The sequence below is a fragment of the mitochondrial genome of Oryza sativa, assembly GCF_034140825.1.
Source record: "Oryza sativa Japonica Group mitochondrion, complete genome".
In the NCBI taxonomy this organism is placed as follows: domain Eukaryota; kingdom Viridiplantae; phylum Streptophyta; class Magnoliopsida; order Poales; family Poaceae; genus Oryza; species Oryza sativa.
Window position 1 is genome coordinate 385,001 of NC_011033.1, and position 23,051 is coordinate 408,051.

Below are 23,051 nucleotides of genomic sequence, written 5' to 3' on the forward strand. Positions count from 1 at the left end.
GCCTCTTCAACCCTCGTCATCAAGAGCAATCTGATCTCGCTTTGATTCATCAACAATAGGATGACCGATAAGATATGGTTACTGGTCTAGTCAGCTCATTTTACTTTCGGAGGGCTTGTCTTTTTTCTTAGACTTAAGGGAGCAAGCTAGAATCCTGCTTTTCCCAAAGAGAGTGGGATGCGTCTACCAACTTGTCCTCTCAATTGAATGTTACCAACTTGTCCATTAATAGTAAGGAACCCAGGGATATCGGGACGGGAACTTATCGATACCGATACACTCAAAGTCTTGATTTGTCTAATAACGGATATTGAACGGTATTCAGCGAGGGCTGCTGTCATTTCATTTCTATCACGTAATGCAAGAGAGCCAGCAGTATCCAAGTCGGCAGGGCGTTGAATAAGCACTACTCTCCTAATTTCTTATTTTAACCCATCCACAAAACAAAAGTAGTAGTGAATATTTCAGGATCAATGTTGAGGTTGTGTGCTAGCATTTGGTGCATTAGGGTCTTGAAATTCTCAATGTAGTCCTGAACCGATCCAGTCTGCTTCACATGAGTTAAGCGCCGGATCAGTGCCTGATACTGCATCTTTTACCAAACCTAAGACACACAAAGTCACAGAACTCATCCCAATTCATACTCTCTACCTTATTTTCTACAGATTGTAACCACATTTTAGCTTGACCCGTGAAATACATGGTGGAGTAATCTTTCCAAGTAGTGTAAGGAGTGTGGAACATAAGAAAATATTTATCGCAATTCTTCTTCCACCATCAAAGATAGGAAAATCTGGCCTATTGGGTGCCGATCCACTCGATCCTATGCTATGCATTTGTGACCAAGGCGAGGTAAGATCATGAATACAAGATGGCGATGAGTCATGCCAAGTTTGGGGAGTGTTGCTCGTACCCTCATTGCATGTTTTAAAATAGGGCATACTGCCTGTGATTTACTATTGATTTCCAAGTCGACACGAGATTCTATTTCTTTCCCTCTACACTATGTACTTACTTTTCCGGCTATGCGAGAGAGACTTTATCCTTGGTCTATAGGCACAAATCCAGTAGAAAATACCAATCCAACTTCCTCCTAAAATCACTTCTAACAGGCGAGCGTGACTTGTGCGCTTTTTCGTTAAATCGAGCAAATGGATGTGTTTTTCCAGCCACTGAGTATCTAGGGTCATTCCCTTTACCAAACATTGGAGTCGCTGCTCGCTCGAAAGCTTTTGCTTTCTTCGGTACTGGTACTTCGGAATCCGGTGCCAAGCTTTCTGATCTCTCTCCGTGAGGAGAAAATTCCTAGGATTGATGCTCGATTAGATAGTTGATTTGATTTTCTATTACTAGAGCTTGGCAGTGAAGACAGTGCAGCAGATTTTCGCACTACCGGAATGGGTCCTTATGATTCTCAAAGAATGATGAGGGGCAAGGCTGATACCTCGCAGGTGATGCTATCAACTGTGAAGAGGCTTCGAGGCAAGATCTACAAACGTCTGCCTCGGCTCGCTACCAAACTCGTAAGCAAACAGCGGGACGTGAAGCAAGCCAGCTACAGGTGCTAGACGGCTTTCTCGTCAAAGAGCGTTCTATTTCTAGGGTCGGCCGTAAAAGACGGATTTGTTTATAACTGACCCATTTATAATATACCACCAAACTAGTCACTCATGGGAGGCTTCACTTGTGAACTACAATTCCCGTACTACGTAGTATGATTGGTTGCTCAACTGCCCCTTAAACGAAGAAGACCCCTGGGCCGCCTTGCGAAATACTTACTGCTCAAAAGCGAAGAAATTAAAATGCTTTACCTCTCTCTTCCGATGAATCCACTTCACATAAACATAATAAGTGTTTTGGCATGCCAGCAAGCGGTTGAGACTTTCGTTATTCCAAATTTACGAAGGGAAGGTTCCGAGGTATCGGAATGTGGTAAGCCAGCTCCACCTAGGGACATCGCCGGACGGTAGGCATCGGTTGCTCTAAAACTTCTCACCTGGTTTTCCTATTGTCAACTTTCCTTACGCAAGCGGTCAGTAAAGAAAAGCCGAGTCGAGTACAAGAAAAACTAATAGCTTCCTTTCGTTATCTGCATCTGCTTTCCTCAAAAGGTCTAGCTTTGCCAAAATCAATAGTTTAGTTGGTTGGGTCCTGTCGATCAAGTTATAGGAGCTGCTTGCTATCTATCAAAGGGTAGAAAAATACCACGTTTGCATTGAAGGAATGTCGCAGGAAGCTGCCGATCCGCGATTTCAAGTAGTTCGTGCTTCGGCGGCAGGGGACTATAGGCCATGAAAACCCACCCCAGGTATCTCCACCTGTGGATTGAGAGTAAAAACCAGTGAATTTCGTATCTCCCGCTGGCACACGATTTCTATTACTTTTCTTGTTTCCCGTTTCGGAGATCCGATAAAGGAATGGTAAATCGATATCTGGGCTCGAGCCAGGGTACTTATCCTCCCGTCTATAAATCAATGACCAATAAAAGACCAAAGGGGTGATAAATCAAGGGGCGGACAGGAGCAGCATCGTAGCTAGGAGCAGGTGTAGCACCGTAGCTAGTAGGAAGAAGTCCAGCATAGCTACATTCCCCTTCGGGTTGGCGCCCGTCTTCTCCAATAGAAATTTCATCATATCAAGGGCTAAGCTATCTGAAAACCTACTACCAATCTGAATGTAAAAGAAGAACTAAATACTACTATCCATGAGATCATCATAACAAAAACTAGAATTGCCCAGCTAAATAGGAATAGAAATAAATCCAGGGTAACTTGTATCATGAGATGGGTCAATTCCAATTTGAATTCCGTACGGCTACAACTCTTTTTAAACGAGTCGAAGTCCAGTCTTGTCACTTTCCCCCTTTCTTATCCTCTTTTTTATCCAACCTCTTTTATGTATTCTTGGCTATCAGAAAATCCTTAGAATAAAAGTTTGTCAGAAGAAGAAAAAAAGGAGCTCAATTGGCATTCATTCAAATAAAGTTTCACAAACAGGAGGCCTTGCTTTCGCACGGGGAGAGAGATAGCGATGGGCGGCTGCTGTCTTGTCACCGTGTTCCTGTATACCGATAAGATGATGAATGGTGATGCAGGACAGTCGAACTTATCCTTTATTCGTATTGTCAGCTATAAACTTGTTATCAGATCTATAAGGGACACAATCCTGTGGTGAAAGCCGCCATCAACATTCGCGTAGAGAGGTGCTTCCCAAAAAGGGAGGGGAAAACGAGATGATTGCTTTGCCCAGTAAACTATGCTTGCTCTGATGACCTGGCCTTTCTCCCGTTAAAAGGTGGGTACCTTTCCCTAAATCCTTCTCCCGTGCATGCTATTCTCCTGTTCCCCCGAAGGGCGGTATCAATACGGCAACCCGAAAGCTCGTTATCAAAGTGGTCTCTTCTCAAAAGCTTATCTGCCAGATGAAAACAAGTTCGTAGTAACAAGGGGCAAAACAAGCAGGTTGGATAAGGGTGCCAGTGAAGAAATCAAGAGAATATGCTTTGGAGTATTCATAGAAAGAAGTCTTCCTATAAGATAATCATCTTTCCTTTGTTTTGACATTCTTGATGTATTTTCCACTGTATGGACATCCTTCTATCTTTGTATCGGTAGCCTCTTCAAAGTATTGCTTTAAAGTTCCTCATGAAGACAGAGAACCAGCTGACTACTATAACTCCCCATCTCATCCCTGCTGCTGATCCGTGGTACCATTTCTCTATGGGGAAGTGTTGATTGATTAATGATCAGAAATAAAAAGAATGCAGAGAATAGGATCCACGGCTATGAGAGAAAGCAAACTATACTAGCTTCCTGCTGCCGATTAGTTGAAGGGAAAGTTAAAAATAGTCTTAAGAATTATAGAGCACGACAGCATTCAAATGAATGTTCTTAAAAAACAATATTTTTATTTATCATATTTTGACTAGAACTTCAGTTCTTTCACTTCGACACGTCTTCCAACTGATGATAAGTCAACTCAACAACATTTCCAGCTTAGCTGCCCTTTCACTTGCTTCTGCCTTTTCACTAGAATTAAGATAGTGTCCTCCCAGAATTGAGAAAGAAGAGAGAATACCTATGTGCTGCTATGCCTATGGTCCAGAATTGCTATCCGTACGACCTTGGTCTTTGATTGTAAAAAAAATACATACTAAGCAAGTAAGCCTGCCTAAAAGCATTTCTTTTTGACACCTCTCTCGATTTGAAGAGATTACACATCACTGCGAACTTATTCACTCTTCGAAGCCCCCACCACCTTCTTTCTTTGAGCTGAGCACTTTACTTCGGCTGTGGTCATTGCCTACCGGTAAACTCCCATACTTCCTTCTTTTGTTCGAGGGAGGCCATACATCTTCCTTCTTTGGTTGGATCCAGGTCAGAAAGTTATAGGGTGTGCGCAAACAAGTCTGAATTAATAAGAAGGGGCAGTACACTACCCATTTGGGAATTGGCAAATCACAGTCATACTTCTTAGAGTGGGGTGGAGCACCAGCACCTTAAGCTGCACCAGTATCTTAGTAAGATAGACACCGATTAAGAAACCGAGAAGTCTAGATTATGGGGACTCTATAAGTTTTTCTCAGATTTCCTGTGTCTGTACTACTGAACTTTCTACCCTGCATATTGTATGTATCCTTCGCCCTTATTTTCTGTTCTGAGAATCCGCCTTCACCCTTCGGAGAAAACATGGTGGCCGGAGACAAGGTATGTAGATTAATAGAGTTGCTCTTACTTTTATAATATATCATTGATCAAAACTTGGTTCCCATGGATGAAGTGTTTGAGTAGACAAAAGAAGAAGAAGCTGTAGAACAACACTAGAATGATTCCAACCGACATACCCACACACAAACAGACTAAGACTTTGTAGCCCCATTCTGTTGAGAAGGTGCAATCTATATACCAAGTTGTCTTTGAGGTACCTCAAGCACAACCTCCTAAAAGACCATGTGACCATCAGATTTACCTCACGATAGTCAACCTGTGAATCAAAGGCTTTATAGGTATTCACACCACCGGTTGAAATTTATGCCATAATCAAGGAGTGCCCAGAATGGTACTCTACAACCTAGTTCATGCCTCACCGGCTCTTCATGTAAAGTCTCTAGTGGGTGCGAGCGGCTCCCGCACCGGGTCGGGTCTGTAGTCTGTCGTTTTGACCAAAAGATGAAGTTTGGTTAAGTCCTCCAAATGAGTCCATTCGCCTCGTTCACATAGGTCCTTTCCACGAGGGCCAAAGTGAACCCAAAGTCTTGTGTAGGCTTTTTTGTTTATATCCAATCCATGTGGCCAAAACAAGATATTTAGCAGGGATACAGACGACGCGATTCCTGCTTTCATAGTTTGATCAGGTAGCTGAAGTCGTGGTGCTGATCGCGTGGTTTGCCTCTTCTCTCGCGGCCGTGTGTTGGTCAGCGTGGTATGGAGTAGCGGTTCCTCGGTAGTCTGACTGTTTCGATGCAGCATCTCTATCTTTCGGTACATCCCGGGCAGGCCTTTTCTAAAAAGTCTTGTGCTCAGGTGCCCACCAAGATTTCTGACATCTTAGCCTCCTAGTTTTAAATTCTCGAATCGAATCAATTAAGAATCAATTCAAATTAATAAAAGAATAAGGAAACGCTATCTCATCCCTATTGGTAGCGGTTTGGGCCACTACTGCCAAAACAAACCCTAGTTTGAGGAAAGAACTGTGGGTTCTCAAAATCAAGTATCGCCGGGCCTAGTTATTCTCTTGCCCCAACTTATGCGGGGTACGAATTTTTCGAGTTGGATCAGTACTATAAGCCTAAGTATTTTATTGATCAGGCGGCACCCAGATTTGAACTGGGGATAAAGGATTTGCAGTCCCCTGCCTTACCGCTTGGCCATGCCGCCAAATCCGATCTAAAATCGAGAAAAATCTTATTCATCCACATTATTTTACTAATTATTGTTCGTAGGAGGGGATTACTAAACCCTTTTTTTTTCGTCGAATCCCTTTGTACTTATCCCTTTCCAATCCCTTTGAAGAAATTCATTCCGGTTTTTTTATTGGACCCAGTTTTATTCTCTTCGATTGATTGTATCTCAAAACACACACTGCTTAAATACCTTCTCTTTCTATTGAAAAGAGAAAGGGTTTCCAGTCACAGACTGAAAAATTTAGGACAAATTGGAACCATTAACTATATTAATTAACTATATTATTTGTTATTTTGATATTTTCTATTTGTTAGTAGTGAACGGTTCTAAAATGGGTATTGTATCCCTTTTTCCTCGATCGTCAACGAGCAAGAAAACGGATGCGCGTGCTAACGCTTTCGCGCTAGTGCGCTCAATCCGGTGCTTGTTTGGATGTAAGAGATCTCGTTTGCTGGCCGGGCCCTTCCATGAGTTTAGATCTCTATGTATGAATCTCTTATTCAATCCCATACTTTTTCTCATTTCAGAACGATCAGCATACTGTGTGACTTCTGCGTGACAGTTCTTGCATTTCGTTTGTTGCTTTGCATGAACATTTAGATATTGGAAAGCCCTTAATTAGGAATTTCATAGATAGAGAAGGACGGGAAAAAAGAGAGAGACTGACTAACTACCCGGATCAATGCTGATTGACGACTGAATAAATAGCCGGAAGCAACAACTGCACGAGAGAGAAAGAGCGGATCCAACTAAGGAAATGCAGTACCTGTTCTGCCGGAGCTAATCATGCAAAGCTAGCGTAGCGCCAGCCGTCGAAGTGAATGAATTCGAAAGAACGAAGAAGTAAGGAAATGAGACGACTCTTTCTTGAACAATTTCATAAGCAGATCTTCCCCTCCACACCAATCACGAGTTTTTTTTTATTCCTCTCGTATATCGTCGTCACGCCCTTAATGATAGGTTTTGAAAAAGATTTTTCATGTCATTCCCATTTAGGTTCGATTCGGATCCCTCTGTTGTTTCCCTTTCCTCCCGAACCTTTTTCTCGAAATGATAAAGAATCTGGTACACTCGAATTGTATTATTTAAGTGCTTATTGCTTGCCAAAAATCCTACTTCTACAATTGGTAGGTCACCGGGTTATTCAAATAAGTCGTGTTTTCTGTGCTTTTCCCATGTTACAACTTCCGTACCAATTCGATCGATCCGGAATGGATCGGTTAAACATTCTATTAGGGAGCCCGGTCTTGACTCTTCTGTGTGGTATTCATTCTGGTTCGGCTCTTGGAATCACATCCAGCAGTGGTTGGAACAGCTCGCAAAATCCAACCACTTCACCTACTTTATTGCCCCCAACCGTTTCCCGTACCTCTATAGAAACAGAAGGGTTTCATGTTCTTTCATCGATTGGGTATTCCTCTCCTTTTGTATCTCTTTATCCAATTTCGGTCTCGATTAGTTCACAAGATTGAATGGCCAAGTCATGGAAAAGCCGTTATTCGATTGTTTTAAAAGAATGTTGAGCCGGGCCCGGGTATGTAAGTTCAGCGATGTACAAACAAGGATTGATTTGACTTCCCGCACCTAGGTTGGGGGTTCTATTTTGGAAGAGGAATAGAATCTCATTCATGTGTTCATGCTAACAGAAGAGCGGATCCAATACACATAAGACTCTTTTCTCTTGAAATTCCGAATGTAAATGATTCAAAGAAAGGGTGGACTGCAGCAATAGCAAGAGATCAGCGAACGAAGCGGAGAATGATCACAATTAGGTCGATCCTACCATAGCCGAGTCTACATCCAAGACCTGACACGATGAAAAATAAGATTCTTTCTAAAAGAGCTAAGAAAAGGAGTACGAGGACTAGCTCAACGTATACCCGCACGAAAGACTTGAAAGAGCTCACGCGTATTATGCCTACCTTGGCTACTGGTGAAGATGGAGTCGTAAATTGACTTAACCAAAGCCATACCTGATTGCCTACGAAGGTCTTAAGTCTCCGCACGCCCAACACCTACCCCTACCTGTATCCTTAACAAGGTCGGGATATCCACGCATAATACTATCTAAAAAAAGATTAATGATTTGGATGGCAAGGCGGATGTACTAGTAAAGATATATCTTTCCTTCTTTTCCATCTTAAAAATAAGACTTCTGGCGAAAAGAGTGGAGTTGAGTACCCTTGGCTTAATAACTAGTTGCAGGCATGGCTTATTAGGTTTCTGAAAAAAATTGAGAGCTCTTTATATATAACCAAAGAAAATAGAAAAAAGCATAAAACATTTATAGAAAAAAGTAAAAAAATCAAACATTGACGACCCAGACGAAACAATTAGTGAAATCGTTCTATTTCCTCCATATCCCCAAACATATGCCTATTCCCGCACATGTTCTTACTCGCATATTGGACTTACGAAGGGTAAGCCTTATTCCCAGCTATTTAACTAATAAAAAACTCTTCACAATGCTTAACGCCCATATGTTCATTCTTTCTTTGCTTCTCATGTTTCCATGCTCCTTTCTGGTGGCAGGAGGCAAAGAAGAGACATAATGGAGATAATGATGGTTCAAATCCAACCATTCCTTGGGCGTGGTTCGAGCGAGAATTCAATGATCAGTATTTAGATGTGATGTCTCGGGAAGCGCTTCGACAGCAATTCGTTAGCCTAAAACAAGGGAGTGGTACTGTTCAGGACTACAATATGAAATGCGACAACTTGATGAGGTATGCTCCCGACATTGTGGCAGATGACTTCCGCTTGCGACGGCAATATCTGGAAGGGCTTCATCCCAGATTGACACAAATAATCGACCTTCCTGGTACAGTGAGACTAGTGGATCTGATGGCACATGCGCTACGAGTGGAGTCATATGAGCCTAGCAAGGGTCAGCAAAGCTTTGTTCTCAATGTAAAGCCACGAGTTGATGGATCATCAATCAAGGCCAAGTCAGTCAATGAATTCCCCGCCATCCGCAAATCCAGCTAAGCCAAATTCTGGCGTTGTGAATTACGAGAAGGTTTGGTGTCGATATTGTCAAGGGAGACATCATGAGTCAACTTGCTACAGGAAGAATGGCACTTGTTACAATTGTGGTGGGCTCGGTCATTTCGCTAGGGGGTGTCCCAAGCCAAATTCAAAACTCATGCTTGGGACCGAGCATCAAACCGATGACACAGGGAGTAGTGGCGAGAGGTGGCGGTACACAACAGCCGAGAGGCCGTGGAGGTCCCATCTCCCAGCGGGACGTGAGATTTGGAGGCAGAGGAGGTAGTTTTAATGCTGCAATGGTGTGATTCCTTTGAAATAGGTAGTCAAGACCTAGTAAGTCCTCAAATTGAAACACTTCTTCAATCTTACACGGATTTATTCCAAGAACCAACTCAACTACCTCCCAAGAGAAGTTTGGATCATTCGATCCCCCGAAGGTACTGAACCCATTAACTTGCGCCCCTACAGATATTCACACCCCCAAAAATCAGAAATAGAGAATATATGTGAAGAACTGTTGAGAAATTCGATAATTCAACCCAGCTATAGTCCTTTTGCAGCTCCTGCACTTTAGGTAAAAAAGAAGGACAATTCATGGCGCATGTGCATTAATTATAGGGAACTAAATGCCGCAACCATAAAGAACAAGTATCCCATACCTATAAATGAAGATTTATTAGATGAGGGGCGAAAATATTCTCGAGAATTTATTTGAAGGTCCCCGGATGAAAGAAAGTGATGTGCATAAAACCGCTTTCAGGACTCACCGTGGTCATTTTGAGTTCAAGGTGATGCGGAATGACAAATGCACCCGCAACTTTTCTGAATTTGATGAATGAAATATTCAAGGAGAAGTTGAGAAAAGGGGTATTAGTCTTCTTTGACGATATCCTAGTATACAGTGACGGGATGGAGACTCATTTGAAATAACTTGAAGAAGTGTTTAAGCTGCTCAAGAAAAACAAACCTAAACTGAGCAAGTGCTCTTTCGGGATGGGACAAATAGAATACCTTGGTTACATCATTTCTGAAAAGGGAGTAGCAACTGATCCAAGCAAAATTGAAGCTATGGTTCAGTGGCCAGTGCCTAAAAATGTCAAGGAGCTAAGAGGATTTTTGGGTTTGACTGGTTACTATAGGCGGTTTGTGCAAGGATATGGTGGCATTTGCAGACCTCTCACCGAATTGCTCAAGAAAGGAGGTTTTGAATGGAATGCAGAAGCTCAAAAGGCCTTTGAGCAACTCAAGAGAGCAATGGTATCAGCTCCAGTTTTGGAATTACCCGATTTCTCTAAACCATTCACTATAGAGGCTGATGCATCTGATTTGGGAATTGGAGCTGTGTTATCTCAAGATAAAAAGACAATTGCATATTTAAGCTAAGCATTAGGAGTTATAAGTTTGGGGTTATCGGCCTATGAGAAGGAACTGAACTAATGGCAATTTTGATGGCAGTGTCTGTCTAAATGGAGGCATTACCTTCAGCTGAAACCATTTCTTATAAAGACAGACCACCAAAGTTTAAAATACTTGCTTGAGCAAAGATTAACTCAACCACTCCAATTCAAAACCCTAACCAAATTCATTGGACTCGATTTTTAGATTGAATACAAAAAGGGAACTTCTAATAAGGTAACAGATGCCTTATCTAGAAGGGTAAGAGCCAGAGAAGTAGAGTTGAATGCTGAGATTTTTTGCATTATCATCACAAAGAACTGGATTTTTATTATTTCATATCTTCAAGGCAAATCGACCCAATCCAGTGGCTGATGAAGTTAAGTTTTGAACCTTTTTTTTCTAATATCCGTTGAAAATTTGTGTGTTTCTGCTTGAGCCGTACGAGATGAAATTCTCATATACGGTTCTCGGAGGGGGGTTCGGGTTAGTTACCTATCTCAATAAAGTATATGATTGGTTTGAGGAACGTCTTGAGATTCAGGCAATTGCAGATGATATAACTAGTAAATATGTTCCTCCTCATGTCAACATATTTTATTGTTTAGGGGGAATTACACTTACTTGTTTTCTAGTACAAGTTGCTACCGGTTTTGCTATGACTTTTGACTATCGCCCAACCGTTACAGAGGCTTTTTCCTCGGTTCAATACATAATGACCGAGGCCAACTTTGGTTGGTTAATCCGATCAGTTCATCGATGGTCAGCAAGTATGATGGTTCTAATGATGATCCTGCACGTATTTCGTGTGTATCTCACAGGTGGATTTAAAAAACCCCGCGAATTAACTTGGGTCACTGGTGTGGTTTTAGCTGTATTGACTGCATCGTTTGGTGTAACTGGTTATTCTTTACCTTGGGATCAAATTGGTTATTGGGCAGTAAAAATTGTGACAGGTGTACCTGACGCGATTCCGGTAATAGGATTACCTTTAGTGGAGTTATTACGTGGAAGTGCTAGTGTGGGTCAATCCACTTTGACTCGTTTTTTTAGTTTACATACCTTTGTACTTCCTCTGCTTACTGCCGTATTTATGTTAATGCCCTTTCTATGAAGCAATGGTACCAATATGCAAATCCACTTTTTTAAGGATCTAGAGCTGGAGGGTCGACCTCTTTTGGATAAGATAGCATAGGGCATGCCCCGCCCACTCTTAAGACTAGGTACCCGTAGACTAGTTTTTACTACTCAAAGAACTTCCCTATGCAATGGTGCTTTCTAGTTCTTATCTGCACCTACATTTAGGATTAACCCTATTCTTGATAATGGGAATCACGAACATATCATACCAAGCCCGCCAAGCGGGAGAAGGGGCGAAGCGAGAACTCAGGAATGAATGAACCAAGAAGGGTTCAAGACAAAAGAATTCTACTCAGAATGTTGATCTTCTGACCACGAAACTGAGCAAGAAGTCCATCCGATAGTGGGGGAGATCAAAAAGTACTTTTTTATGGGCAGAGGTATAGCTATCAAGTAGAAGTCTTTCGCTGTGACTAGGGATAGACAGGAGATGATCCCTCGGTTCGTCTGAGCCGGACCGGAGTCGAATACTTCGGATCCTGCATCTGCTTCAGTTGATTAGGTGCAAATGTGCCTTTTGGACCGATCCTACGAATAAGAGGCATTAACAAAGCATTTATGAGACACCATACTTTCAATAGGCAAGGGCCAGCCCGAAGATCAGCGGGATCTTTCTCCAAGCTAAGTTTCGACCCCCGAGGGAACCGGCCACGATGCGTGGGGGTATCGGTGCTGATAAACTTGTCTCCGCTCGCTCCCCTGCTCGTTCAAAGTATTCCACTCGCTAGGATCTTAGTAAATAAGCTTGCTCTGACCTTCCTAGCTTTGAGAGCAATACTACCTGTAATAACACAATGAACTTATCCTACTTAGGGAACAGACTGGCATCAAGGAGTCCAAAGCATCGGTATGGCTCGAGTGAAAAAAGAGAAAGACTATTGTCGTCCGTCATTTCACGCCCTATTGACATTATGACTAAGAATAGGGTTGCCCATTCCTGCCATGGTCCATGGGATCTTCGAGTTGCGAGTTAGCTTAGAGTTAGTTTAAGAATCACAGGGGAAGGCAAAGGTAGATAATCTGGTTCCACCTCTTTACTAGAGAGCCATAAGCAAGATTTCTATAACTGACCGTTAAGATAACAGGCATAACCAGAAGTATAGAACCTTCCTTTTACAAGAAGGAGGGACTTGTGATTGGTTTTCTACAGGGAAGAGAGATAAAGGCAGGCGACAAGAAGGCGGTCACTTGCTGTGAGTAAATAGGGGCCAATGGCTCTTCCTTAAGGACGAGGTTGAATCTCCAATCCTAAGAAGACCTATTACTTGCAGCAGCTCCTAGTACTACCGGGAGGGGCCGGGATACCGAACTTAGGTGGGAACTTTTGCTATTGTTCAGTGAAGATTTTCTATTTATTTGATGAGTCTAGGAACCTATAGTATAGATAGTTTCTTTTTTTAGTGATAAGTCCGTGTCATTCTTTCTTTTTCTTAAGAAGAACATCGAATCAGAGTCTTTCTCTTTGTAAGCTACTGGTTCAACCAAAGCTAGTCTTTCCGAAGCCTTCGTTCTTATAATTTTGAGATAGCCAACCTTATTTTTTTTCGTGGATAAGCTGCTCTTTCGAAAAGAGCTCTAACATCAGCAGCTGGGTCCCAAACTCATAACACATAACATAGCAGATTTCTTTGATTTCTAGTGCCCCAATGCGCCGCCATAAGGGAGGAAAGAAAGCTCAAGCATCATAAGCCGCCCAACCCCCTTCCCCTTTACAGCACTCCTTTCGCGCCTTGTAGCTCTCCTTGGAGAAGGATAAGAAGCAGGAGACGGATAAAATCTATATAAATAGAATGAGGCGAGTGATTTCTTTAAGAAGAAAAAACCAAGTGTTCAGCTAATAAAAAGTAACATAGGTCAGCGCTGATGCCGATCAGGTACCAAAACCCAGATGTAAAGCAAGATGTCTATCTACGATATTACTGAACCTGAAGAAGAAAAGAAAGGCCGTATGCACCTGTAGTTAAAGCATAATCAGTTGCGTTATACATCTATCTACTGAACAAGATAAATCTTCCTCTCCAGGTCGACTGCATCACTTCACTAGGTATGGTTGTTTTTGGTTCATAATGGTGGTCTAGGAGAACCCGAAACTAGAGCACACACGGGATATGCATTTTTTTTTATGGTTTGTGATTGTTGCAACCACCTCTCGGTTTTTTTCTCTGTTGCTGATCCAGATATCCATCTTCTTGCTTGCAGGTCGGTCCATTGTATCTCCAAATTGTTGCCTTGCATGCTGAGCTGCTGGGCTTTCAGTCTCAGGTCCGCCGTGTTTCCTTTCAATTTCATGTTTTTACTATATTTTTTTTCATAAACTCAACAATAGTCTAGATGAGTGGTCGGCGGGTTGAGATAGTGATATTCGGGAGTTAGGCGATGTAGGAGATCAATAACTCGCATCTCTAAGGTTGAGCTACTTGCATTTGCCCGCTTTCAAGAGTACTTTACTTACAGTTCTATTGAAAGGGAAGGTGATAAAAAAAATAGAGCTGATTGGTCAAAACTCTTTCCCTTTGAATCCCTTAATTGTTGATTTGAGTGCAGTGCCTGTAAGGGTAGCTTGGAAAAAAAGAATGAAAGTGAAATCATCATACCTCATAGGCGCACATTGCTTACAGTAGGTCTCGATGTGTTTTATAGGGAAACTTTTTCCATCATACCGATTTGCCGGTGTGATTTCATTGTTTATTCTCCTTAGTTCGTTGGTCCCAATTCTTGTAATGTCGGATTGCAACTCTCGAAACATTGGATTCTCGGGCCGTGTAGGAACATAAAATCCCCGGTTCGGTCCAAGTCGCTCATGGGATGCGAGGTATAATAATAGCATGTAGAAGGCCCCTAGTTAGAAAATAAGCAATTCTTCCACTTTCTCTCTGTTGCCTATCGGATTGTCGCCTGTTGATGGTAGGTTTGTTCTAGAGGTAGACGAGGCATTACTTTGGCTAGGTGGAGTGTTTGCGAGTACCCTATCTATCACATTGATCCCCTCAAGATCATTTTGAAATAGACCATTTATTCGTAATTACATTCCCGGAAGGCCTTGAACAAATGTCTCATTTATGGATACATTGGGAGCAAAATTGGAAACCCTAGCTAGTATTTATTTTGGAAGATTAATAACCCAGTCCCTTTGTTTTTGGTTAAGACCACTAGCTCTAACCGGCCTTGGTTTGTTTTTCCTAAACCTTGTTCCTTGTGCAAATTTTCAAGCAGATTTTCTTGATTAGGAAATTCCGGTTTCACCAAGCTGGTATTAATCTCAATGAGAGGGACTTGTTGGTCAATACCGAAAGAACCTACTTATGGTGGTACCACCGTTTCCGGTTCGGCCAAAACAACAACGATGTCATTATTATGAGGAAACTTAAGACATTGGTGTAGGCTAGAAGGTAGCACATCAACATCTCATGAAACCTTTCCTAGAAGGAAGCTCTTTACTGATAGGCTAGCCTAGGCTTTGATTCGTGGTTTACTTCAACACTGGGCTCTTCTTAAAAGCAAAACCGGTCGCATATGTCGTTTTCTCGCTTCACTATATGATAATAACTCCTAGTATGGCACCCAATACTGAATGGATAAGCAATTGGGGCTGGTGGTTCCCACTGTAGAATGTACCAGCACTGGGTCAAAGAGGCCTGCTAGGTGAGAGCCTTTCATAGGATGTGCCGAAAAGCCTATCATATCAACTTACTTATACGGAATGGAATGAATTTCACTCCCATGACTTGGAGATGGGAAGGCCGACCACTACACTACACGGAGAGATTTCTATACCAAGTCATGAGCGATAGCGAAGCCGCCTATAGGCGTCGAAGGACGAAAGTCCGTTAGACCTCCAAGCCATAGCAACCTCTTGGGGAAATTACGAGCACCGCGTTGCAAATGCACGAGATCAAAGAAATCTAGCGAAGCTGTGGATGAGGCTGGCTAATGGGACGGTCATCTTTCGAACCAAAGTAAAAGGCACTTAAGTTTCATCAGATTCAGACTTACGGTCAGTGCTGAAACCAATGGCCGAACATCCCACTTAAGATAAGAGCCCAACCCACTTCCTTTTTTAGGACTCTGTTTTGCAAGGGCATCAAAATCTTTAGCAGATCTTCCTTCTGCTTGATCCTTTTTCTACAGGTCGGGATGTCATCAAAGCCAGGGCTGCTCGCCTTTCCTTTTGACGGCTTGGCTTCCTATCGCTCCTATGTAGTGGTCGGCCTTAAAAGTATCTTTGGACCCTACCATACCATCATGCATGCCTATGTTATAGTGCGTTAAGCTTCGCCAGAAGCAAGCAAGATGATGAAGCGAAGCTTCGTAGACAAGGCTCGTTCCGTGCTTGACTTACGAGCTCGTGTAGTAAGGCCTCCGCCCTATCTATATCTATGGATACTGAAGTGTGGCCGGTACTTGAATTTTTCGAAACAACTTTTTGTTGTTCTTCTTCTGAGAAGCCTCTATTAACAATCAGTGGTAAAGGCATTGTATTGAGAAGCGAGCCCGATGAGCCTAGCTCTAACTTCGGGTGGATTGAGGAATAGTGCTATAGATAAGCATTAGGTTTAGGTCGCCCATAACTGAACATAGCACTATCACTATCTGAAGGATCGGAAAATGGACCGCCCAATTGAAATGATAATTCTCGTTTCTCGTATAGAAAGAGAAAACAATTAGGGCTCTAACTGAGCTATTTCTTGTGACACAATCGATCTGAAGAACAATATGCGCAGAGCGCAGCCTTGCTTCTTCATGAGGTATTACAAGGATGACTACCACCTGGAATCACTCAATCAGCTTACTTGACGATAGGAAGTGATGGCAGGCAGGATACATCACAAAGTAGCGTAGCAGGGAAAGAACTGAACAGAAGAGATCCGCTGCCTACTATACAAGACAAGTTTCCCGTTCCGGTTTCGGCTTGAGGGAAGTGCATGAAATCGATTCAATGGAATAAAAACAACAGGAGCTATTCAACCATCGTTAGAGGCAAACCTTAGAAGAATGCTGGAAGAAGAGGAAAGCTGATTGATAACACTTAACCAAACATCGCAAGGACAGGAAGGAGTATCCTGAACGTAAGGCCAATGGCTAGCATACTTCGCTGAACACTCAACTTGATCTATATCGATAGACACATCTGAGAGAATCATAGTTCCCCCTCTGGGGATAACTAGTTCTTCTCCCGAGTCCTTGTTTTGTATGAGATAACAGCAGTCTTTGCTTAACCGAGCATCGTAGGGCTTACTTCATCACACATAGCTGTCTTTACTTTCGTTTCGCTAACCGCCCAAAAGCAGGTGCGCACACACAAATGCTAGGCGAGATACGTAGTTCTCTCAACCCTTCCTATCCATCATTACAGACCGGAACTAGATCGGATTAGGTAGAGCAAGACCTTGAGCCTCTTGAGAAACCAATAGAAACGACAGTAGCTAGCTTCACCAGAAGAGGAAGAAAGACTTCTATAACTTCACTTCCCTATTGAGTAGAATGCATGGCAAGTTTCCACTGCTTTAGGCTACTCTACTAAGACTCGAGGGCCGACTTCACGTAACTAAATGGCTTAACTAAACTAAAAAGGAACTAAACTGGGAGAAATCAGAACTAAAGGCGTACTGTACTTTGCTTAACACTCACTATATTCAGCAAAAGCTGGATGCGTATTATATTATATCTTGTCGGGCCCTTCTTCTTTCTTCTTTGAATTCCGATCGTCATCCAACATACCAGTAACATGTGATGATGCACCCGAATCTACTGCTCTGTGAAGAGTTGGAAAGGAAATAGGGCGGTGGGTAAGGCCTATTTCAGAATTTTGTTGATCCCCATTTTCTACTTCTCTTATTTACGATCAGCTCATTTCTTAATTTCATTATACATCTTTCTTTGACGGAATGCAGCATTTGCTCCAATGACTCCCTCTGTTCATCATTTTGTAAGTGGAACGTGATGGGATTGTCCTCCTGTATGGGTGGGACATGTTGGTCGTCCCCGGGGACAATCTCTACCTCCGGCTCCGGGTCAGGGAGCGGGGCGTTCAAATCTAGATCCAAAATCTCTCTACTCGGTGGAGCTTCGTCCACGGGCGGAAGATTTTGATCCAAAAATAAGAGTTCGCCAGCAGAAAGTGCAACACCACTTGTATAAAGAAAAAAATGAAGGAAAGTGACAAAGTCCTCACATTCACGGAAGTAATGGTAAGGAAAATTCCTTACTTTTCCATTTCTTTGGAAAGCTCCTACTAAGATTAGAAATTCCCCAATAAAGCTGCTAGTGCCGGGTAAACTCATATTGGCTAAAGTGAAAAAGAAGAAGATTATTTCGACTTCTACAGCAGACAGCACCCATCTCCATAGTGGAGAGGCAGATGAGGACCCTGAAAAAGTTGTTGCGGCAACTCCAACGAGAAAGAATAAGCACAAAAAAGTAGTAAGAGATCGTTTGGGGACGAGCCTCCTACTCCTAGAATGTATTTTCCGACGAGTTTAGATATACTCTTGGAGAGACAATAACATGATCACTTTTGGACACAATTATGTGTACTTCTGCTCTCCTTGGATTAGAGAGACTGATCCCAACTGGCCTTGGCCAGGAAAAACGAAGAACTTTTTATGCGATCTACAAACGAATGAGATCAGAAAGATAGGCGGACGACTTGACCATAAGGTCGGATGTTTCCGTGAGCAGTAAGCTGCGGATCTCCCCTTTTTTGGGGGAAAGCTGGTGGCCCTTTTGGCGTGTTAATTCTTTCGACGGGGCGGCCTTCTTCGTTCGGTAGATCCGGTCGAGGTGGTTTTCGTTTACCAGCGCGTAGGTGGTCTAAGTTCCTATGACCGAGTCTTTCTGGCCCCTGTGAACATATTTTCTTAATGTATTAAAGAGGGCCTCTCTAACCGGTGAAAAGTGGTAGGTGTCCACTAACGGCTATTCCTGGCTCGGCTCCGATAACGCAATTCCGGGAGGAGTCGGTAGTTGGGCACTGGATCCCTTCGGACCTGGAGAACGTGTGACACTGGGTCGGGGTTTGGTGAACCAACAGGTCGCTCCTTTAGTTGAAGTATCGGGCCCCTTTTTCGTTGCCTAGGTTACACCTTCGGAATACCCCAGACGGGGATTGAGCTCTATTCCCCCCAATCTTCACTTTACGCCACGCCGACTCTCCGTCGTGGAATTAGACCAAGGGTCGAAGACCCATACCATAGGACCCCGTCCCCCGTATCTTATCTTTCGCGCGTAGGAGATCGAGACACAGCCTTAGGGCTATGGGGAAAGTAGATCGATTGCCCTAGAATTACAACTACATAGAGGGTCTCTACAAGTCTATAAAGAAGTTTAAAAAAATTGATCGGTAGTAGTCCGGTCGCACCCGAACAATAATATTCCAGAGGGAAATGCACCTAAGATCAAATATTTTGAGCCGGCTTCCGTGGAAAATTCAGACTTTCTTTTTGATGCTGCGATCACATAAAAACATAAACTTTGAAGCTCAATAGCTAAATACATGGCAATTAAATCATGAGCCGGGATCATTAAGAGCATACTGCGAGTAGGAAGTGGAATTAATACAATGAATTCAGAAGCATCAAACCTCTCTTTTTCGAAAGAATCGAAACACATCGAAATGGTACCAGCCGTACTTAATAATAGAAGGATTTGGCAGAAATATGTAAAATTGTCCCTCCTAAAAAAATTATTCCAGAATAAATGGGCAATAGTTAGGAGAGGTGCGCCAGCGGCGAGCAGAAGCAAGGTTATTAGATACCGAAGGAAAGCCCGGCCAGAACCACACGTGCAAGTTTCCCTGCATGTGGCTCGTCCGTGATAACTTCTTCGGATTTGCGTGAACTAGCGGACCGATCACTAAGTGGTTAGTACCTCCAGCATGAGCGAACCTTTTCAGAACTGGTTAGGAATGGGCGCCACTATCCCAGCCCGGATCCAGCCAGGTTCTATTGATCATGTCCCCTTCCCAACAGTTGTACCTTGTCTTGGGGTCTTTGGCTTTACTATCACCGGAAAAATAAAAGTCTTTCTCTTCCCGTCCCGGGTCATAGTGAGGCGAAGGTGCGTCCACAGAAGAGGAAATCGCAATGCATCTTGCTCAGCAGGCGTAGCTTGGAGTGGGAGTGTTGCGGGAGTAAGGTAAGGAAAGTGTGGCCTAAGAGAGGAACCAACCAGGGCCTTTTGAGCGCTGCTAAGCTAATATGCGCCAGAGAAAGAAAAGGAGGTAACTATTCGGTCCGGAGCATTGATTCCCCCTAACGAATAGGCTAACTCTATCTCTCAATTGCCTATCCTGTACTCGAGAAGGTCCCCCAGTTCCTCGGCTGCACCTTGAAGTGCATTTAGTTGTCTAACTTTAGACTCGGGATATTCCCCACTCCATGGCATCTTTCGCTTATCCATTCAGCCCGCCCGCCCAGACGCGGCGCCCTTTCGCATTATCATCTACCGCCCTTTCTTTCCTCCCGTCCCTTCACGCATGAAGATCGTCGTATGTATGTTCGACTTCGGTTGCCGGTGCAATAGAATTGGCGGGAGTATATTATGGCAGGATCAGTCACCTGGGCAAACCARCCCTCCTCCAAGAAGAATTGTGCTATGCCCCCCCGATATCCCTATAGAGCGAAAGAGCTGCCTGGTGATCCCTAGGTTGCAGCACGTCCGGTCGTTAACTCCTCGCTAGCTGCCGCCGTTTTTAGGACCGACCGACGCCTCACCTGCATGCACAGGTACCTACGTAGTGTAGTGTCGGTCGCACATTCATAATAGCGTTCGGACTCATGTGCCTTCCTGAACCAGGGGAGTTCCCTTGCTCCTGCTGCGTACGATTAGCCAGCCTTGCGGCGGCAAAAGGATTAGGACGTCCCCCCATGCTAAGGTTCCCTGCGGTCCGGCCGCATTAGGTTAGGGAGCTGGGCGATAATAGCTCCTCCGCACCCCAAGCGCGCTGCCCTCCTAGGCGCGCAACACTAAGTAATCCAAGCCAACCCACATTACTAACTAACGGTGGATAATCATCTTTCTTAGAGGTACTAAATACAACTCCATGAATGAGCAAAATGAAGGTTGCGTTAATGATAAAGATCTCTGGGGAAACCGCTAAAAAAAGATTGAACATGTGGTTCCGAGTTTCGATAACTTCTTCAGCTTTCATTTTCAATACTGATCGTGAAACACCATGAGCAGCAGGATGTTGAGGTCCGGAATTCGAAGTGAAATTCTTGATTTGCCCGTTCCTAGTCGTCATGGGAAAGAAATAAGAAAGATATTATTATTCCTTTTCTCTTCAGCTATGTCGAAGATATTTACTTATTTGCCGCTCCTTGGCTGTCAAACCTTCCAATTCGAATTTAAAATTCCACCCCCTCTCTCGAACTGAGCTATTCCGATGATAAATCACTAGGACGACATAAGACAGACACATAACCTACGTACCACAATTTCTCCTTAGGCGCATGTCTCGGGCAGATCTGGAGCGACTGGATTGAACAGAAAGTACTCTCACACTATAGAAAAAGTCAAGTCCACTAAAAGTACATGCACTCTTTTCTTACACTTATAGAGTTTCGAAGAAAAGTACTCTCACACTATAGGTAGATGGCTAACATCCCGGGCTACGCTATCTACGACTACTGCCACAGATTGAATGAATTGTGACTGAGCTCGAAGAGAGAGTTTATTGCTTTACCCGCGAGACAGTTTGAACCTCGATAAGTCAGTGTAGTTTAGGCGGTGACTCACATCTGATATGAGAGATAATATATATGCAATTCGTTCGAACTTGCTTAGTAGTGAATTGGGAACAAGAAGAAAAAGAGGGGGCCATGGAATACACTATTGTAGTAGCTGAAATGGCGGATTCCCCTGCTACATTACAATACCTCGCTCCTTATACGGCCCTGGCTGAGTATTTTATGTACCGGCATACTTTAATAATTTATGATGATCTCTCCAAACAGGCACAAGCTTATCGCCAAATGTCCCTTCTATTAAGAAGACCCCCCGGCTGCGAAGCTTACCCAGGGGATGTTTTTTATTTGCATTCACGCCTTTTAGAAAGAGCCGCTAAATTTAATTCTCTTTTAGGGGAAGAAAGTATGACCGCTTTACCAATAGTTGAGACTCAATCTGGAGACGTTTCCGCCTATATTCCTACTAATGTAATCTCCATTACAGATGGGCAAATATTCTTATCCGCAGATCTATTCAATGCCGGAATTCGACCTGCTATTAATGTGGGTATTTCTGTTTCCAGAGTAGGATCCGCGGCTCAAATTAAAGCCATGAAACAAGTAGCTGGCAAATCTAAATTGGAATTAGCTCAATTCGCAGAGTTACAAGCCTTTGCACAATTCGCCTCTGCTCTCGATAAAACAAGTCAGAATCAATTGGCAAGGGGTCGACGATTACGAGAATTGCTTAAACAATCCCAATCAAACCCTCTCCCAGTGGAAGAGCAGATAGCTACTATTTATACCGGAACGAGAGRATATCTTGATTCCTTAGAAATTGGACAGGTAAAGAAATTTCTGGATGAGTTACGTAAACACCTAAAAGATACCAAACCTCAATTCCAAGAAATTCTATCTTCTAGCAAGACATTCACCGAGGAAGCGGAAATCCTTTTGAAGGAAGCTATTCAGGAACAGCTCGAACGGTTTTCCCTTCAGGAACAAACAACAATTTTGCATGTCTACTCTTGTTAGTAGAGGAGAAATCGTTGAGAAAGATTTTTCATTTGAATCATGCAAAAAAGTTTTCTTAGTTTTTAGTATAGTTATTTAAAGAATAGATAGAAATAAGATTGCGTCCAATAGGATTTGAACCTATACCAAAGGTTTAGAAGACCTCTGTCCTATCCATTAGACAATGGACGCTTTTCTTTCGTATTTTCTTCTTTCATTTTGTAAACAACCTGGTAGCGAAGCTGCAGCTTGATAATTCATAGGGGCCATGGTGTCAAAACCGGGTTACCTAACTAGGGAAAAACTGTTCCGAAGCTCTTCCAAAGCGTGGCAGGCTGGGCAGCTTTTACCGAAGCGGACCCCCCGCCCATAGCAAATGTTTGTTGTCATATTTCAATCTAGGGGGCTGCGGCACAACCTGGGTGTGGAGACATGAATGAGTCGAACCCTATTCATCATGACGTAATGTCAAAGAAGTGGCTCGGCGAGGGGCTTTATGCTGATTCAAGGCCGAAGGACAAAGCTCTTCCTCTTCGTGCTTGTCCTAAATAATGATATTCACTGAGGTGTGCTGGCTCTGCTTCAATCCGTTTTCTTGCTCCATGCCAATCGAAGATGAACCATTCACCGAGCCGAGTATGTGCAAGACAAGACACGGCTAGATAAGTCAAATAGAAGATATTGCTTTTACACGAGCAACTCTTACCTTCATGTAGGTACAGCCCACTTTTCCTTTGATGAAATGCGAACACAAACTTCAGGCATCCAAGAAAGAAGTCAAGATCGAAATCGAAGCATTGTCATTGGGTTGAAGATCAATTCATATCGACAAGACTTTCCATTCATCTTTTTGTTGATATTTGGATTCCGTTTTCAAATAAAGTCATCTTCTAGTTTTAAATCACCTTTAGAATCATCAGCCTCTGTCCCTACACTGACTCAC

General features: G+C 43.1%; 3 protein-coding genes and 2 non-coding genes across 5 annotated transcripts, besides 45 other annotated features.

The window, feature by feature from the left end:
- Positions 1-5,805: 5,805 nt before the first annotated feature.
- trnC lies at positions 5,806-5,876 on the reverse strand. Its single transcript has one exon. It is a non-coding gene; the product is annotated as a tRNA-Cys (tRNA).
- An 878-nt stretch (positions 5,877-6,754) lies between these two features.
- On the forward strand, positions 6,755-7,375 carry ccmB (cytochrome c biogenesis B). Its single transcript is given in 1 exon segment — positions 6,755-7,375. A coding segment is annotated over 1 exon segment (621 nt).
- Position 6,782, forward strand, in ccmB: a sequence feature (C to U RNA editing).
- Position 6,797, forward strand, in ccmB: a sequence feature (C to U RNA editing).
- Position 6,834, forward strand, in ccmB: a sequence feature (C to U RNA editing).
- Position 6,841, forward strand, in ccmB: a sequence feature (C to U RNA editing).
- Position 6,882, forward strand, in ccmB: a sequence feature (C to U RNA editing).
- Position 6,887, forward strand, in ccmB: a sequence feature (C to U RNA editing).
- Position 6,891, forward strand, in ccmB: a sequence feature (C to U RNA editing).
- Position 6,903, forward strand, in ccmB: a sequence feature (C to U RNA editing).
- Position 6,908, forward strand, in ccmB: a sequence feature (C to U RNA editing).
- Position 6,913, forward strand, in ccmB: a sequence feature (C to U RNA editing).
- Position 6,926, forward strand, in ccmB: a sequence feature (C to U RNA editing).
- Position 6,933, forward strand, in ccmB: a sequence feature (C to U RNA editing).
- Position 6,935, forward strand, in ccmB: a sequence feature (C to U RNA editing).
- Position 6,948, forward strand, in ccmB: a sequence feature (C to U RNA editing).
- Position 6,966, forward strand, in ccmB: a sequence feature (C to U RNA editing).
- Position 7,040, forward strand, in ccmB: a sequence feature (C to U RNA editing).
- Position 7,058, forward strand, in ccmB: a sequence feature (C to U RNA editing).
- Position 7,092, forward strand, in ccmB: a sequence feature (C to U RNA editing).
- Position 7,121, forward strand, in ccmB: a sequence feature (C to U RNA editing).
- Position 7,146, forward strand, in ccmB: a sequence feature (C to U RNA editing).
- Position 7,182, forward strand, in ccmB: a sequence feature (C to U RNA editing).
- Position 7,221, forward strand, in ccmB: a sequence feature (C to U RNA editing).
- Position 7,229, forward strand, in ccmB: a sequence feature (C to U RNA editing).
- Position 7,230, forward strand, in ccmB: a sequence feature (C to U RNA editing).
- Position 7,239, forward strand, in ccmB: a sequence feature (C to U RNA editing).
- Position 7,257, forward strand, in ccmB: a sequence feature (C to U RNA editing).
- Position 7,266, forward strand, in ccmB: a sequence feature (C to U RNA editing).
- Position 7,268, forward strand, in ccmB: a sequence feature (C to U RNA editing).
- Position 7,305, forward strand, in ccmB: a sequence feature (C to U RNA editing).
- Position 7,308, forward strand, in ccmB: a sequence feature (C to U RNA editing).
- Position 7,320, forward strand, in ccmB: a sequence feature (C to U RNA editing).
- Position 7,323, forward strand, in ccmB: a sequence feature (C to U RNA editing).
- Position 7,326, forward strand, in ccmB: a sequence feature (C to U RNA editing).
- Position 7,350, forward strand, in ccmB: a sequence feature (C to U RNA editing).
- Position 7,365, forward strand, in ccmB: a sequence feature (C to U RNA editing).
- Positions 7,376-17,227: 9,852 nt separating the features above from the next.
- Positions 17,228-17,710, reverse strand: orf160 (hypothetical protein). The gene has a single exon. The coding sequence runs from the start codon at positions 17,708-17,710 to the stop codon at positions 17,228-17,230; it is 483 nt and encodes a 160-aa protein (YP_002000600.1).
- Positions 17,711-18,786: 1,076 nt separating this feature from the next.
- nad2 (NADH dehydrogenase subunit 2) lies at positions 18,787-20,541 on the reverse strand (one part of a trans-spliced gene, as the record gives it). Coding sequence (YP_002000596.1) covers positions 18,787-19,178; positions 20,389-20,541 — 545 coding nt within the window.
- Position 18,809, reverse strand, in nad2: a sequence feature (C to U RNA editing).
- Position 18,835, reverse strand, in nad2: a sequence feature (C to U RNA editing).
- Position 18,938, reverse strand, in nad2: a sequence feature (C to U RNA editing).
- Position 18,944, reverse strand, in nad2: a sequence feature (C to U RNA editing).
- Position 18,965, reverse strand, in nad2: a sequence feature (C to U RNA editing).
- Position 18,971, reverse strand, in nad2: a sequence feature (C to U RNA editing).
- Position 18,976, reverse strand, in nad2: a sequence feature (C to U RNA editing).
- Position 18,997, reverse strand, in nad2: a sequence feature (C to U RNA editing).
- Position 19,024, reverse strand, in nad2: a sequence feature (C to U RNA editing).
- Position 20,516, reverse strand, in nad2: a sequence feature (C to U RNA editing).
- Positions 20,542-22,228: 1,687 nt separating the features above from the next.
- Positions 22,229-22,300, reverse strand: trnR. Its single transcript has one exon. It is a non-coding gene; the product is annotated as a tRNA-Arg (tRNA).
- Between the last annotated feature and the right edge of the window lie 751 nt (positions 22,301-23,051).